The sequence below is a fragment of the Bemisia tabaci genome, chromosome 4 (genome assembly GCF_918797505.1).
Source record: "Bemisia tabaci chromosome 4, PGI_BMITA_v3".
Classification (NCBI taxonomy): domain Eukaryota; kingdom Metazoa; phylum Arthropoda; class Insecta; order Hemiptera; family Aleyrodidae; genus Bemisia; species Bemisia tabaci.
In genome coordinates, this window is record NC_092796.1 from 32,649,064 (window position 1) to 32,667,206 (window position 18,143).

At 40.5% G+C, this 18,143-nt stretch overlaps 1 protein-coding gene across 2 annotated transcripts in view; it reads left to right on the forward strand.

The window, feature by feature from the left end:
• The window catches only part of FASN1 (Fatty acid synthase 1), a 100,566-nt gene that overhangs the window by 62,807 nt on the left and 19,616 nt on the right, over positions 1–18,143 (forward strand). For both annotated transcript variants that reach the window (XM_019049530.2, XM_019049522.2), the window contains exons 2-7: positions 4,867–5,111; positions 12,896–13,048; positions 14,026–14,199; positions 14,776–14,976; positions 15,977–16,215; positions 16,905–17,877. In XM_019049530.2, coding sequence (XP_018905075.2) covers positions 4,880–5,111; positions 12,896–13,048; positions 14,026–14,199; positions 14,776–14,976; positions 15,977–16,215; positions 16,905–17,877 — 1,972 coding nt within the window. In that variant the 5' untranslated portion in view covers positions 4,867–4,879. The remainder of the gene's footprint in view (positions 1–4,866; positions 5,112–12,895; positions 13,049–14,025; positions 14,200–14,775; positions 14,977–15,976; positions 16,216–16,904; positions 17,878–18,143) is intronic.

The following is an 18,143-nucleotide window of genomic DNA, read 5'->3' on the forward strand; positions in this document are numbered from 1 at the left end:
ATAGATTCATGTCGATCGAATCAATACCCTCCTTACCGACATTCTTATCTCTCTCCACCCGAGAGGGAAGCCAAAGCAAGAGTACCCTCATGAGGAGAGTACGGATTTACCGGTAATATTGAAGGTTAGGTCATAAAGCTTTTAGGAGGGCCCAACAGAGCTGCCAACATATGAATTCAAACTATCTAGAACGATGTATTATTGCAATTATTACGACCCGTTGTTTCTTAAGCACGTATTTGACCTAGTTTTTTGCATATACTTTGCAAAAAAACGGTTATCTATGAACATTTTTGGCTCCCTCGATCTGATGGTAAAATCTGAAGCTTGGCAGCGGTATTTTTATTGAGTTTTTCGTGTTGGAAGGTTGGCTGCCCTTTTGAGCCCTAAGAGCTCCATAATTCGATTTGTCCGTTCTCACCCCATATAGGTTCTCTGCCGTGCTAAGGAAGAACGCCTTATGAACTTTCGAGAGTTGCCAAATTTCCTTCGATAAAAGGTTCATTTTTCAGCAAAGTTATACATATTTTCCCTTTATATTTTCAGAATCTTTACGTGAAATTGCGAACTAAATTATCTGAAAAATTTGGAGGAAAATGTTCATAAATTTACTGGGAAATTCGCGTTTTATCAGAGGAAATTTGGCAACGCCTGGAAGTTCATACGGCGTTTTTCCTTAGCACGGCAGTAACTCCAGCCCGAGCTAATCCGGCGGAACGCGAACGGTGCCCGATCTGGCGACAGCGCCATCTGTCGGCGGCGGATCTAGTTAATGCGTGAAACTGGAATGGAGTCGGATCGTGAGAGCGTCGTACGAGGCAACGGCGGATCCCGATTGGTTGACCGGAGGATTTGCTCCCCCGACCAGAAATACGAGATCCAGACCCCCCCCCCCTCCTCCCCCTAACTTCCGTTCATTATCTCGGGGGTCCGGGTGCGGGTGGTGCTAGTGCCCTCGCTCGCATTTTGTAGCGCTCGTTTGCCCGCTCCACTTTTCGGTTCTCGCTAAAATTCTCATTTTTCCTCGCGCCGATCAATCATTGCTCTGTCGATTCGGATATTTGGTTTTTTCTGCCTCCTAGAAGAAGAAAGAAATGCACCTGAGATCAGAGTTTTCGCCCGTTTTGAAAACAAGGAAAGTCAGGAAAAATTAAGGGATTTACAGCGACCAGGAAAAGTCGAAGAATCGTAGGAAAATCGTCGTCTGATAGCGAATTTATCCGGTGACATTCGAGAGAGCGCGATCAACCTCCGAATGCCTTTTTCCTTGATTTTAATCTTTAAAAGTGGAAGTTTCGTTCTAAGTTTAGGAAAATTTAGCGTAATTTATAAAAATAAATGTCGATAATTTTTTGGCAGGTCTTGGAAAGACAGGAAAAAATCCAGGGAAATGAGAAATTTTGGAGTCAAGGAAAAGGAAAAAAAGTCTAGGAAAAGTTAGGGAATGGAAAAATGAGGAAGTATCGCGGGAAATTCGGAGTGGCGTGATGAAAGTTTTGCTAACGATGCGATGTCGACGAGCACAGTAATTCTTGTGACGAAGCGCCTTCAAACCGTCGGGTAGGCAACAAAGCATCCATTAAGCGCGAATAGTTGCCTACCCGCAGATCAATCGTTCCGACCCCAATGGGCCTGTTGCAAGGTGCGGGGATTTGCAAATTGATGCCTGATTCTTATGGCAAATTTCACGAAAAGAACGATGGCGCTATTAAAAAACCTTGAAATGACCTCTCAAACTAAAAAAAAAGCTGTTTTTGGAACCGACCCATTCAAAACGGTCGCTTTTCAACCGCCATACTTGTGATTGGTGGATTCTATGCTTGTGACTACTTGTGACGTGAAATGATATGACAGACCTGGTTTCTTCATCACTTACAATGTATTTTCCCGTAAGGAAATGGCAGCCGCTTTTCAAATGCAAATATCGAGTCAATCGCTAATTTTTTGATCAAAATTGAAAGCAGAAATGGATTCCTCGTACGTTTAAATGGTTAAAACCTTCATTAGATAAATAAGAACCGACGGGATAAACCCTATTTTTAAGGAAGACTGTAGTCAATGGGCGATTGTTTACATCTGCTTAGTGATAACAGACATGGACATTAGCTCAATATTTGGCCATTTTCATGAGTTTTTACTTGTTTGTCACTATTTGAAGGTAAGTTTATTTTGTAAATCAATTGTCTAGTGTCTTAGGATCATGTTAAAAGCTGTAAAGGTATACTTTGTTACTTATTAATTCAGAACACACTCCGGCAGTCCAACGCTCAAACCATGGATGTTCTCTCAATGCGTGTAAATCATTCTTAACTCTTCAACAAACATCTCAATATCATTCAGAACGTTCCCACGTTTTATAAGCTTATGTTATTTTAAAATCCTGTGTGTTTTAAATGTAACACTATACAGAAAAATTTATCGATAAAGTCTGGTAATCGAAGAAAGATGCTACGTCTACTTTCCTTGCCTCCAGCTAAAACATACCGGTCTCCTCATCTCATCAGTATTGTCAAAGGTAAGTTTTTTTTATCATCAATGATTGATACTATACATTTTGGTGTCTTCAGTGAAGCATTAAAGGGTGAAATAGTAAGATACTAGCCGTTCTGGGCGCGCTTCGCGCGCCCGTCACGCCTAGCCGGGGGCTACGCCCCCTGGACCCCCGGTCACTCGCTACGCGAGTGACATTCGGCTCGCTTCGCGAGCCGATTTTGTAGTAGTTGCAAATTTTTTATCACTATATTTTGAAGATTTCATAGAAAACATTATGAAATTCTCACTCCACAATTAACTTGTAGAATAATAATGGCAGGGCAAGAAATAGACTATATCTTAAAATGGACGGTTCCCACTTAGTAAAAACAGCCAACACCACGTGAAGGTGAGGAACCATCGTTAGCCACTTTTTTTTTTTTTTTTCTTTACTTTTCTGAAAAAAATTTACTGAAATTTTAGTTGCGTCCCCTAAAAGGAAACACGGAGAAAAAAATTTGTGCATGGAACCCGAAGCTGAGATCATATGGATCTCTGAAGTTTTCGGATCACGCATCCGAAAAGTTAAGGTCCATCTGCCGAAGTTCGGGTCAGACAATTGAAGTAGTTCGGTATATACCGAAGATTTCAGGTCACACATCTGAAGTACTCGGTGCATACCGAAGTGCTTCAGATTTCTGACTCAGAGATTTAGGAAAAACACAGTAGAGAACCAAGGAAATCACAGTAGAACAGAGAAAAAAATACAGTCGAATAAATAAAGAAAACTATTATCGAAGAAATTCTAATTATTAGAAAGTAATTAGCTGGCGTAATCAATGCGTAGCTGCATAGGAGCATGAGCGAGATTTATCATCAACTGACCGCTGGCCGCTAGGTACCTGGGTGGGCGAGCGACAATACGTAAGCGGTGGCATATGGTTCGATTGACAGAGGAGTGGGGAACGGTCAGACGTAGGGGAAAGGTTCAGGCTGAACCGTTCAGCACAGCGCAGCGTCAGTCACCGGGTGGGGAAGAGAGTCCGGGAGGGGACACTTCCCCTCGAGTGAAATAGAAAAAGGCAGAATCCTTCGAAGTTTATATTAATGATAACAACTGACTCGCTACATCCACGTTTGAGCGTTGGACTGCCGGAGTGTGTTCTGAATTAATAAGTAACAAGTATACCTTTACAGCTTTTAACATGATCCTAAGACACTAGACAATTGATTTACAAAATAAACTTACTTCAAATAGTGACAAACAAGTAAAAACTCATGAAAATGGCCAAATATTGAGCTAATGTCCATGCCTGTTATCACTAAGCAGATGTAAACAATCGCCCATTGACTACAGTCTTCCTTAAAAATAGGGTTTATCCCGTCGGTTCTTATTTATCTAATGAAGGTTTTAACCATTTAAACGTACGAGGAATCCATTTCTGCTTTCAATTTTGATCAAAAAATTAGCGATTGACTCGATATTTGCATTTGAAAAGCGGCTGCCATTTCCTTACGGGAAAATACATTGTAAGTGATGAAGAAACCAGGTCTGTCATATCATTTCACGTCACAAGTATGGCGGACCCGAAACGACCGTTTTGAAAATCCAAATTCTGAGGCGTTTTTAAGTTGATTTTTTGGGGGTTTCCGGTGATCAAAAAACTCCGGGAAAATTCCTGTGACATCAGGAGCCTTAGGTCTTTCGATTAAAGCAATAAAAAAAATTGGTGCAACAGGCCCATTGCTGATAGTTGAACATCCCTTCATTAGCTTGAACTAACGATTTCAGTAACATTCACGTTCCCTTTGTCTGTTGCCCATGGCTCAGCCTCTTGGGTTAGAAAGTCATCTTAGTGGGCCTTAAGGTAAGAAAATGGTGATAGCTTAGCTCCTATTACAATTTCCCAACTCTTCTACTTCCCCCTCCATCTAAATATTACCATATCCATCTCATAAACAACCCTTTATCATTTCAGTTTTTCTGTAGTTGGCTGTAGGCCCCATAGGAATTGAAGCTATTATACCAACAGAACGAAAAAGGAGGATAAAAACACACGGAGAAAAAAGCTTGGTAGAATTTACCATTCCTTCACGCACATTCCTTTACTTTACACACCGTGAATTCAAAGTCGATTCTGTCAAAGGAATGGTTACCTGCACCAGTATAAAGTAACGTTTACCTTTCTTCTATCAGAATTGACGCTGAGTGAAATACAGCGTGAAGGAATGGTAAGTTCTACCAATCTTTTTTCTCGGCGCACATTCACGTCACAATATCCAGTCAAAATATATGATTTTTGCCCTCAACGATTGTCCTTTTTGGTTTTGTTTCTTGTCTCGAGCGATCGACCGAAGTGTGTCTAACAGTTGCGTTCTTTTGGGATGTTTCAGATAAGCTCCTAAGATGCCTGCCAGGTTCCCAGAGGTGGAAGTGCACCGGGATGAGTTCACTTCTTCGCAGCCGAAGTCCAACTCGATGACGAACGGAGGAAGCCCCGGCTGGAACTTGGACGACGACGTCGTCATCTCCGGCTTCTCCGGCCGGCTCCCGGAGTCCAACAACATCGAGGAGTTCAGGAAGCAGCTCTTCGACGGCATCGACCTCATCACCGACGACGAGCGACGATGGCCCTCCGGTAAGTCCCGCTCCATCGTCAACTCCAATACTGCCGTGCTAAGGAAAAACTAGAGTACCTGTATAGGGAGAGTACCGACAGATCTGAAACTCCGAAAGTCCATCAGGCCTTCACCGATGCCTCCGCGAATAAAGTTAGGGCCCAAAAGGGCAGCCAACCTATGAATTTCAATTATCCAGAGCGATTTACTGATACTATTGTTACGAACCGTCCTTTATTAAGCACGTGTTTGACTCAGTTTTTGCATAAATTTACTCAATTTCGCGGAAGAACGCTCATTTCTGTACATTCTTGGCCATCTTGGTTAGAATTGGAATCTGCAGACTGGCAGTGAAATTTTGTGCGTTAGAAGTTGGTTAGAAGGGTGGCTGCACTTTTGGGCCCTAAGCCCTCCATGAACCGATCTGTCGGTACTCTCCCTATACAGGTACTCCAGGAAAAACGCCGTATAAACCCTCGGGCGTTGCCAAATTTCCTTTGATAAAACACGAATTTCCTGGTAAACTTATGAATATTTTCCTTCCAATTTTTCAGATTATTTTCCTCGCAATTTCACCTGAAGTCCCTGCAAATTTCAAGGACAAATATTCATAACTTTCCTCAAAAACGAACACTTAATTGAGGGAAATTTGGCAACTCTTGAATGTTCATACGGCGTTCTTCCTTAGCACGGCAGAATAGGCCCGAATCCACGATCAGCCTGAGCTCAAGTTTGACGTCAGTTTGATGAGTTTGTTGCTTGGTGAACGTTAGGATTTGGTGGACTGCCAAATCCTGATCATCAATCAACGTTCCGCATTAGATGAATTCCACTCGTCTTCTCACATAACACTCACTTCTCGTTATTCACTATTAAGGTGATTCGATGGACGCCATATTTTGTGTCAGAACGGCATGCGATATATCGCATCAATTGGACGTGTTTCTACCAAACAGACCTATGTTGAGGTGAGAAATATTGGGTGTGTTCGTCAGTTCTCTGACCGTAAGAGTGAGTGAGGATAATAAAGCGCCAGTGACGTCAACGGAAATGGATGCCGTCGATGCAGCTGCTCGTGCTCCTCTTAGTGCGCTTTAACTCATGAGCCCTGTCCACAACGCTCTCGTGCCATGCCCGCGGCTCATGAATCCCGCATTCAGTCGGCACATAGGTCTGTTTGATAGAATGTAATATCCCGCTTTTCCAATTCTTCAAAAGGAATCACGCCCACTTTACATTGCTTCTTATGCAGCTTCGACGAGCGCACCCCATATTTCTCACCTCCACATAGGTCCGTTTGGTAGAAATACGTCCAATTGATTCCATTTTTTCAGCTACTCGTCATTTTTCTCCAATTTTGAGATCGCAATTCTGTTTTCAGGAGACTAAAGCACTCACTTACCAATTTTAACAAAGAAATTCAACGTACTAAAGGCGTGGGTTTTCAGAGAGAAAACATCGCATTCGATACTGATATCGAAACTGCACTCTAATGCGATATTTTCTCTCTAAAAAAACCACGCCTTTATTACGTTGAATTTCTTTGTTAAAATTGGTAAATGGGTGCTTTAGTCTCCTGACAACAGAATTGCGATCTCAAAATTGGAGAAAAATGACGAGTAGCTGAAAAAATGGAACCAATGGATGCGATATATCGCATGCCTTTCTGACACAAAATATGGCGTCCATCGAATCACCATACAAAAGTTAGTTGAAAACGATCAAATTTAAGAAATTCTATTGTTGAGCAAATGCCAAACTGACGCTGAACTTGAGCTTAGGCTGATCGTGGACTTAGGCCCAATCATTTTGCACCTGTTTACAAGGATTTCGGTGTCTCATATGGGAACGAAGAAAATCAACCCAGCCACCAAAGAGAATACAGGGTGATCCGAGGTTAAACCGCCAGACTGCAGGAACGGATTCTATGGGTCAAAATAAGACTTTTTTTCCTTTCATGAAATTTCTTCGGAAAGTCAGGGTTGCCGGTTGCCACAGTCAGGGAATATTGGGAAATGTCATGGAATTTTAATAGCTCAGGGAAAACCTGGAAATGTCAGAGAAAATGACGAAAATACCAGGGAAAAGTTGTCAAGTCACCTTTATTTCCTTTCTAGAATGGGTTTAACGTTTTGAAAAACTTTGTTTGAGGATCCGAGTGTGATCCGAGGTTAAACCATCCAGACTGCAGGAACGGATATTATGGGTCAAAATTAGACTTTTCCTTTCGTGAAATTTTTTTCAAAAGAGCTCTTTTGAGGGGGCTACAGCTTTTTAAAGTTCTGCTAAATTACTTGATTTTCCTGCAATTTGGCAACAGTAATGCATCAAATCTCACGAAAATCGATGTGCACCAATTTGGTACCCTGAATTCATACAAGTGACGCTATTTCAATGATCGAAATTTCAGTTTAAAGTGAGGTTTTGGGTAGATGGTAAAACGCACCCCTCGAAATCCCAGTTTTAACTGAGATTTTGATTACTAGAATGTCACTAATGAATTCAGATTGTCAAATTATGGGTGCATGGCAATTTTCATGAAGTTAAGCGCATTACCGTTGCCAGAACGCAGGAAAAATCATTCGCTCTCAGAACTTTTAGAAACAGTCGGAAACCCTAGAGAGTCAGGTAATTTCGCGAACAGCGATCAGCGGAAGTCAGCACAATATTAGTGAGGACAATTTTGAGAGAGAAGGGATATTCGTAAATCATGGTAAGCTAGGGAATTTGAAAATTTGGGAGTAAAAAACAGCCAAAAAACTCAGGGAATAGTCAAGTAATCAGATAATGATAAAATTATTAAAACCCTGGATGGCTTAAAGTTATGAGTATATTTTCGGAATCGATTTTTGGGATCAAAATAAGTCTTTTCTGTTCCTGATACCGATGGTTAAAGTGCGAAACCATATACATTCGTTTGGAATGTCGCGGTCTTCCTGTGATACTTTTTTATTCCTTGCCAAACTAGTCAACGCAATTTCTTAAAAACCTCGATTTTTTCGGCTTCGCTAGGAGAAAATGCCATAATGTTAGTATGTCAACTGTAAGGTTGACTTGTTTCCATTCGGAAAATTGGAAAAGCAGCGGAGATTTTGAAACACCCCAGCGGAGGAGACACACAGTGACCCACTTAAGCTATCGATATGGTCCTCGAGGAAAATACAACCTGCGTTGATTCTGAAACAATCGCTAAGGAGTTACGCGTTTTCGCAGGTTTTTAACGATACGCGGACTCCGCGAAGAGGTGCGACGGAAGTTCCCACCAACTTTCGGGAGCACTCAGAGCTATTCGAGAAGGTATGTGACGTCACCACTCACTTTGTTCCATTCATAGCGTCGTCGGTCAAGCTGGAAACTATGAATGGAGCTCCGGTATTCTATTCGGGCGTGAATAAACGCAAACCCGCGCGCGCGCCGCCGGAGAGGAAGCGAGGTGCCGGCGCTTTCGTAACTCGCGGCAGCAGCGGCCAAACGGCACCTTCCCCGCGTTTCGCGCGTCGCGACGCCGCCGCGCGCGCGCCGCGACGCCGACGACTCAATGTCACGACATTGCTCCGCGGTCGCCGCACTCAATGTTTTGCCCGTTGCGTTACTCCAGCTTCGCGACGACTCGTCCGCCCCTGACGTGTATGCAGCCCGCGGGACCTTCCACCTCTTCGCTCTCGCGTCTCCGCCTCTTGCTTCAACTTTACTGCTGCTCTTCCTCCTCCTCATCTTCATCCTCGTAATTTTCTTCCTCTTTTTTCTTCCTTCTTTGTCCTTCTCTTCTTTCTATTTGCTTATCCTTCTTTTCTTCTCATTCCTCCTCTTTTTCTTTTCCTCTCCTTTTTCTTCTACTTCCTCTTCTTTCTCCTCCTCCTCATCCTCCTCCTCCCTCCTCCTCCTCCTCCTCCTCCTCCTCCTCCTCCTCCTCCTCCTCATCTTTATCCTCATTTATTGTTTCCTATTATTTCTTCCTTCTTTATTCCTCTCTTCTCTCTACTCCCTTATTCTTCTTTCCTTCTCATTCCTCCTCTTTAGTTCCTTTTTTGACTTTTTTCTGCTACTTCTCCTTATACTTCCTCCTATTTCCCCTCCTCTTCCTCCTTATCTTTATCCTCGTGTTTTTCTTTCTATTTTTTCTTCCTTCTTTCTTCCTCTCTTCTCTATTTTCTTATCCTTCTTTTCTTCTCATTCCTCCTCTTTCGTACCTTCTTTTCTTCTCCTTTTTCTTCTACTTCCTCTTCTTCCTCCTCCTCTCCCGCACTTTCATGTTCCCTATGCAGATGGATACGATTTAATACTCAATTATTTACTTGGTAACTTGTTTTATAATTATTTTTGAAGCGATTTTTCTCAAAATATCAAGACGCAATTATTCGAGACATAGCTCACGGGTATGCAGCCTGCAAGGACCTTTGAGGTAGCGCTTGGGAGTCGAGATAGCGTCCCCGCCGCACAACGGGCTGAGTCAAAGGGAGAAGCCAAACATAATATGGAAGCTTTAAAAGCTTATATACTCGGTAATACATAACTTAGAAGTTGATAGTGGATCATCGTTTTTTACACTGGAAAAAAAAACACATTGGATCTAGAGTCCAGACTCTGAAAAACATCGACAAGAAAAAATACTCTTGATTCAATCAGATTTAAGCTTAATCAAGAACCAAGCCTCTTAATTCGAGCGGATTTCCTTTTGATTTTAGCTTGAATCTGATTGAATCAAGAGTCATTTTTCTTGTGAATGTTTTCAAGAGTCTAGACTCTGGATTTAGATCCAATGTGTTTTTCTTTCCAGTGTACGTAAAATTCGTATTGGAAAACACCCCTTAAAATTTATGCTGTGACGAAATAAATATCCAAATTTGCTATCTTGTCCGATCTATCTAATCGACCCGTTCCACTGTGCGTCCCCCGCGCGCTAACATTATAGTGACGCATAAAAATTTCCATAAAGCCCGTCACTCGAGCATCGCGAGCTTCTCGAAAAACTAGTACCTAATTTTTTCCCCCACGAACGTTACGTTCGCGTCGATCCTACCGCGCCTGAATTTTATTCGTAGCAATAATTAATGAAACTCATTTTTTTCTCTCGGATCGCGCCGTACATTTGTTCGATACGAACATTATATGTTAATTAGTTGGTCCTGGAGACAAAAGAATAATTATGAATAATTTTCAATCGGGGATGCTAATTTTAAAGTAAAATGTACCTGTTTATTTTTTTATTTTTATTTTTTTTGGCAAGTAAATGATTTTTACAATCAGTATTTTTATTTCTCTTGATCAGAGTACTTAATGTTTTTATTTAATCTTTATTCGGAGTGCATAATACATTTTTCGATTATCACTCGAACCGATCAACTAAAATTTGATGTTCGCATTGAACACGAATCATAATGCGCAACCAGTATATTAAAATAGTTTTATTAACTGTTATATTGATCAGGTAAATGTCTACAGCAGGAATGTTAATTTCTAATTTTTTTCTTCTTTTTTTCTCTTCAGTATTTAAAAGTATGATCTCGGTACTTACTTTTATATTGTAGTCGTTCGGGCCACTAATCAAGGTACGACTTTGAGCATCATGACATTCTGAAGGGGTGCGCCCCGTGGCTGCTACGCGGCCCAACCCCCGGGGGGTGCCTTTTGAGGTTCGCCTCACGAGTCCTCGCGATTTAAATGTCATAAATCTGAACTAAGCGGTCTCATCTTGACCTATCACAGTTCGATAGCCGCAAAAATCATGGAAATCGGTCCAACAAAGCGTTAGAACGAACTGTGACAAAAAATGAAAATGTAGGTGGTCAAAAAGCTTAAAGTAATGATGTAAACCTGGAAAACCGAAGATTATCGAGGAGATTCCAGGGATTACTTTTCCATCGAATTTTCAAATCCCATTTTTCAACCCAACTCGATATAAATCGCTCAGCTGGATCGGAAAATCTCGAATTAGTTCTTTATCAATCCGTGCTGGCTCGGAAGACAGGGGATTTTTTTTAAATTGGTCAAGGTCAGGGAATTCCGATTCTGAATTTCTGTAACCACCCTGCTCCGTGGACTGAGATCCTTTTTCCTGTGGACTGTCGCAAATAGATAATTAATAATTAAAAAGAAGAAGAAAAAACATCGCGGAAAAAAAGAACTCGTATACTCGGGAAAACGCTCAAAATGCGTCTAGCCGTAGCGAAGTCGGTCCCATTATTGCCAGGTAGCGGTGGCAAATCAACACCCCCCCCCCCTTCCATGTAAAGTATTCATATTTTACCGCCTAATCTGGCAAGCATTCGGTGGGGAGACCCACGTGGCGGGCATATGACCCGGAGGGGGGGGGGGGGGTGTTGAGGAACCCGTCTTTTCCGTAGCGGTCGAATGCCTATCTCATGCGAAAACAAAACCGGATTACCGCGTACAAATTCACAACTATTACATACATCTTGACCTTAGATCCAATGTTAACACGGCAGTCACTAGTGGCAGTCGGCTACCGCTGCCGCCTAACATGCGCCTCACGTCATCGCCGGGTCGAGCTGCCATTTCCCGCCGAAATCCGCCGATTTGCAGGGCTTTATTGCACGAAACTTTGAACTTAGAATCTGAATTGTCTAGGGACTGATTTTTGAAATTCATGGACAAAGCTAGAGACAAAGAAGACATTAGGAGTGTAGGGCGATCCTATTTGTGGAAGTGGGTGGTTGCATGATAAAGGAGATAAGTAATAGATTAACTACCAGCAACCCACAAGAGTCCCTACGGTTAGTATATCATTTACCCCCTTAGTCTATAAGAAACACCCGTTTCAACCAATAGGATCGCCCCTGGCCCTTACTCCGTATGTCGTCTTTGTCTATCGATTCTATTAATCAGCCCACTGGTCCGTACGCCAGATGAATGATGTAAGGTTGTTACAAGCAAAAGTATTTAAATGTTTCGTTTTGGAACGAAAATATTCGAGGGATAGATCTACTGTTGAAGTTGAGCCCCCCCCCCCCCCCCCCTCCCCCCCTCCCCCGCACGTGAGCGTGCCGTACACTGGGGAAACTATTTACCTAACTATGTCCATTTTCATTTATTTTTTATTTTATTTTTGTCGCATTCTATTTACTGAAAGGAAAAAGTGTTATAGAGGGAGAGGGTAACGAATGATTTTTTTTAAAAAAAAGAAGTGACAAATCAGGGAGGATAATTACAGCGCCAGTCCATTAGAAATTGAGCCCATATTAAAGTGAGGAAAGCTTATCCACCCTTATGACTGCTTTCTCTGTACAGAGGAGTGCGTTCTCCCATTGCAACGTTTCAAAATCTCCGATTTTTTTCCTAAGAAAATTGACTGAAATGCCTGTTCGAAATATTTTTAATTATCCGTGGAAGAGCAAAGGAAATTTTCATAATATTTCAAGGAATAAATGGTGGATTGTTTCTTACGAAGAGAACTCGTTAATTGTTCTTTTGTGGTTTTCACTATGTTCCGAGTTTATTTTTAGAAGTGCCAAATAAGAAATAAAAATAAAAATTAAAAGCCTCTATGGAGTTTATTGGAGTTTCAAATTTTCATGCTTAGAAGAACATGCCATGAACTTGAAATTCAAATCTAATGCAGGAAATGCTCCATGACTGATCAATGTCTTTATTAACTCTCCAAGATTTTTTAAAATTATGTTTCCGGTAACCATGTTCTTAGTTGGTACCTTCGTTATTCACTGATATCAGTGTTATCTTTGTCATCAGTTTCTCAACAGTGCCCAGTCGTCTGCCCAGTTTATGGCAGTTTTAGACATATGATGGAATTTTCCTCTCTAATAAGTCCCTCTCGATTTATTTCCAGGAATCCATGGACTCCCCACCAGAACAGGAAAGCTGCCAGATCTCGAGCACTTCGACGCCACCTTCTTCGGTGTACACGCCAAACAAGCAAATGTTATGGACCCACAGTTGAGGATGTTATTAGAACTGACCTACGAAGCCATCATAGATGCAGGTAAACCAGCATAATTTCATTTAAACTGTCAACGTTAATTTGAAGCCTCATGTTCAGATTGAGGTTTGATTTCTTGCTGTGCAAACAGATAAGAGCAATGGTACAGGTACCTTGATAAGTGAATGGTATCGCCAATTTGAACCAGTCTTGGGAAAACGAAAACTGGGAATATGAATGTTGATATCTTTGCACAAGTCGAAAATGTATTAGTTATTCAGTCATCATAAAGCATGACTTCGCATAATGTTTTATTTTGATGCCAAAGAGACCAGTCTTGTCAGGGATTGCCTATGAGACTAAAATTTTCATTTTCATATTGTACGAGCCTAATTTGTGATGATTTTAATGTATGACTGTAGTGAAGTAAAAAAAAATCCTTTAGTTTTCTGTGAGATATATTCCTAATGATGATTTTTAGGATCCAATCGTCCCAAGAAAATTTCCCGAAATTTTCATGAAATTGTTGAACTTTTTTGCAAAACCCTTTCAATCCCTTATATTCGTCAATGAGCTTTAACAGCTGTCTAAGTACCTGCACTTTCTGCATCTTGAGGGAGCATTGAAACAGTGCTTAGCAAGAGAGATCTAATTGTAAGTCAAAAATTAATTTCAAGTTACACTTTTTCACACTAATATTTTTTGTAGGATTTGAAATTTTAACATGGAAAAATACTGCTTTTAGGGAAGCTCAATCATCTCCTACACTCAATTTAATTTTGTTTATTTTTTTCTACTTTTATTTGTTTTCTTTTTTTAATGCTGCCCTGTTGTCACATCATCTTTGAATAAAATTATTTTTTTCCATGGTCAAAAAGCTCCCAAGACTTCTTTTGCACATATCTCTGAACTACAAAAAATCATTCAATTTTTACTCTTAAATATTTTCAACAGTTTTCCATTCATGATAAAAATATCGTATGGATGTAAAGAGACACAAGCAATTAAAAAACTAATCAACTTGTCTGTTTTTATTCCAGGTATGAACCCACAAGATGTGAGAGGCTCCAGAACCGGAGTTTTCATTGGAGTCTCAGCCAGTGAGTCCGATGAGTTTTGGACACAGGATCCAGAGCAAGTCAATGGTTATGGATTGACTGGTTGCTGCAGAGCTATGTTCCCTAACAGAATTTCTTTCACATTTGACTTCCAAGGTAAACAACAACTAAGATCTATCTCTCTTGTTGTCGGTCTGTAGTTTAGTTGAAATGTAGAAAGAAATGAAGGATAGATCAATAGATAATGCAAGAATGAAAGCTCCTTTTCATTTGTTTTCCCGTCAAAATATCCTGTAGAAGACATCGAAATCACCAAAAATTTTCAAAATCCACTCACAGGTAAGAAATCAGCATCAACTCAGACTTCTCACATGTGGAAAAAATCATCATCCCTGTCAGTAAAATCAGTCATTGAAAATGAACTTATCATCCGGCAGTAAACTAAAATTTGGTTTTACCAACAGTTTCATCTTCCTCTGATACATGTTACTCATACATTTGTTAAGAAAAATCCAGCACACTTGGAAAATTAATCTATTACGTGCCACAATTTAATTAGTGTGGTGCATTATTCAAATCAAGCAGACTTTCGTTTTTTGACGAGAGGGAAGTTCACATTCTTCAAGACAAACAAGTTCTTTTTCACTTAAGGGTGAATTTTAAAAATTGTTAATGTGTTAACCATCTTTTAATCAAATTTTGATGTCTAATTTTTTTAAATGTTCCTTACAGGACCTAGTTATGCCATTGACACAGCTTGCTCCAGTAGTATGTTCGCATTACAACAGGCTGTCAGTGCAATGCGTACCGGTCAGTGTGACGCAGCCATTGTTGGTGGTGTGAATCTTTTGTTGAAACCCACATGTTCCTTGCAGTTCCATCGCTTGAGTATGTTGTCGCCACAGGGAATGTGCAAAGCTTTTGATGTATCAGGTATGCCTTTCTTAAAGTATTTTTTTACTTCAAATGAATTCCAAAAAAACATAATCATTAGGCTTTTAATCATTTTATAATTTTTAAAGTTATTTTATGATACTCTTCAGCAAATAGTCTGAATATTGCTGGTAGGAACTTTCATTTTATGCTGAAAGTAATCTAATTTTACTGACAATTATTGAAGAATTAAAAGAGTATGTTACTTGGGTGTCCTGATGTTTTCAATAAAGTTCAAAACAGTTCTGTTGAGGAGTAATAACAGTCAGAACCTCTTAACTGATAATTCCTTTTCCATTTGAGTTTTTGGAGTGGGTGAAAATGAGCTGTTACCATGTACAACAGTTATGTAAGGAAAGTAACTAACATTTAGGCAACAATTTTGTAACTTACACTTAGTACAGCTCCAATAAAAACAGACACTTCTGACTAGAATGGCCATAGCAAAGTGTATCAGTATTCCAGAACTACTGACAAGATTTTATTTGAACATCATTTCAAATGACCGCCCACAGTAGCATTGACCCTACTAGCAGAAAGCTCAAAATTAGTTATATAAAGAGTATATAATGAACAATTTGACGTAAAAAAGTCTTAGAAGTGTCAAACCAAGTGGAAGTTACGATAGTCTGAAGTTAATGGTTCATCGTATTTCTGAGGAAAAATTATTCAAAGATTTTATCCACTACTCAGGGCTTAGAATTGTGGGATCAAAGTATCGGTTCATGCACTCTTTTAGCACCATAGTGAAATAATTTTCTTACAACTTATCCTCTTGAATACAAGAGCTTTCTCTGTAAAAACTGAATGTCTTATTTTTTCATCCAAATAAAAAAAAAATCCCTCTTTACCTTCATGTACGGACACAATCATTTCTGCTCAGTTTCAGGCATATCATTTCTGTATTGAATTTTTACTTTGACGCTTTTTTTCTATTTCTATTTCTATGACCACGTGTAAAATTGGACAAAATATCATCACTGTTTCTTTTTCTCCGCAGGTAATGGTTATGTGCGTAGTGAAGCAGCTGTTGTAATTTACCTCCAACGTGCCAGTCAAGCCAAGCGTATCTATGCCACAGTCGTCAATGCCAAAACCAACACAGATGGTTCAAAAGAACAAGGTATCACCTTCCCCTCTGGGCAGATGCAAAAGAAACTCATCAAGGAGACCTATGCCGAGGTTGGAATCAACCCTGCTGACGTTGCCTATGTTGAAGCCCACGGAACCGGAACCAAGGTATGATTTTGCTCCCTAAGTAGTTCTTTTTTATAGCATAAATTAAGAAGCATTCAGTATGAAGGAAGTTAGATCATAAAACTGAATAGAGCCAGAAAATTGTGTAAGAAACAATATTAATTTATGTAAGAAATGAGAACCCATCTCTTGTTTAAAAACTGTGTTTGGTAAATAAACCCTCTCTTGCAGAAAAAATCTGCCATTGAATGATGATGATCTTGCATTCAACTTATCATATTTCTCTTTTAATTCTTAAGTCGATACCAAATACATCATAACTTTTTTAGATTGCGACCGAAGATCTGTTATCGTAATTTTAGCATGGAAAGTAATTACGTACAAGAATCTAGATGGCTGATCCTCTGCACAACCTTTAAGTGTTGAATTCAATCAATGTGGGCTCTATTTATCAGAATTATTTTTAATTGATGGTTTTATTTTGAGGTTTTTTTTTTTTTCAAAATTTCATAACTTTTTTACACTGTGTTCTGAGACGCTTTTTTTAATAGCTGCCTTTTTAAAGTCTTTTTAGTGCTTAACTTATTAGATTGTTCAAAACAATTATTTCATTGAAATATGGCCAATAATGTCACTTTGTAAATCATGTAAGTTTTTTGTAACTGGTTAATACAGTGTAAAGCACTTTGCATTCTCTAAACGATCTAATTCATAATTTTGTTTTTCTCCAGGTTGGAGACCCTCAAGAAGTCAACTCAATTGCCGATGTATTCACCAAAGGTCGCAATTCTCCCTTGCTAATTGGGTCTGTAAAATCCAACATGGGTCACTCTGAACCTGCCTCCGGTTTGTGCTCAATTGCTAAGATCCTCATTGCCATGGAGGCCGGTGTAATCCCTGGAAACTTGCACTTTAAGAACCCGAATCCTGATATCCCCGCTTTGTTGGACGGCCGCTTGCAGGTCGTTGACAAGGCCTGGCCCTGGAGTGGAGGCCTCGTTGCCGTGAACTCATTCGGTTTTGGAGGAGCAAATGCCCACATCATCCTGCGCTCAAATCCTAAACCCAAGTCCGTACCCATCCAAGACGACATTCCTCGCGTGATTGCTGTATCCGGAAGAACAGATGAGGCTGTCAATTACAAGCTGAGCAAAATCGAAGAAACACCCCGCGATGATGATCTCAATGGATTGCTCCATGGAATTTACTCAAAACCCATCATCGGCCACAGCTACAGAGGCTACACCGTCCTCGAGTCCCCTACTCCTCAGAAGGAAGTTGCTCTGTACAATGGTCAGAAGCGGCCTGTCTGGTATGTCTTCTCTGGTATGGGAAGTCAATGGGCTGGTATGGCCAAGACTTTAATGCAGTTGGATGTTTTCCACCGGGCTCTTTCAAAGTGCGCTGAGGCACTCCGTCCAGAAGGTCTCGACTTGCTCTCCATCATCACCTCTGAGAGCGAGGACACTTTCGATAACGTTTTGAATTCTTTCGTCTCAATTGCAGCAATGCATGTTGCCTTAGTCGATGTTCTGACCTCTGTCGGAATTTCTCCCGATGGAATTGTCGGTCACTCCGTCGGAGAGCTTGGTTGTGCATACGCTGATGGAACTTTCACCGCCGAGCAGACAGTTCTCGCTGCTTTCTGGAGAGGTCGCTCTATCTTGGAATCAAAATTACCCCCTGGAAGCATGGCTGCAGTTGGTAAGTCTCTAGCTCCTAAAACTGGCATTTCTTCGCCTACTCTCTCAACCTCTCCAATAGAACCAGTGCATTTTTCTCAAAATTATGGTAGAAGTACAACATCCTAAAGCGTTCCAAACATTCTTTGATGAAAAGGAGTATTTTCAAACCTAAATCCCATCCTCTCGAAAAATTATTTTCTAATCAAGTTTTTATTCTATCATTGTAAGAACAAAGTAATCTCACTGCCCTTCTCAAATTCGAAGACAGAATTGGTTAATAACTGT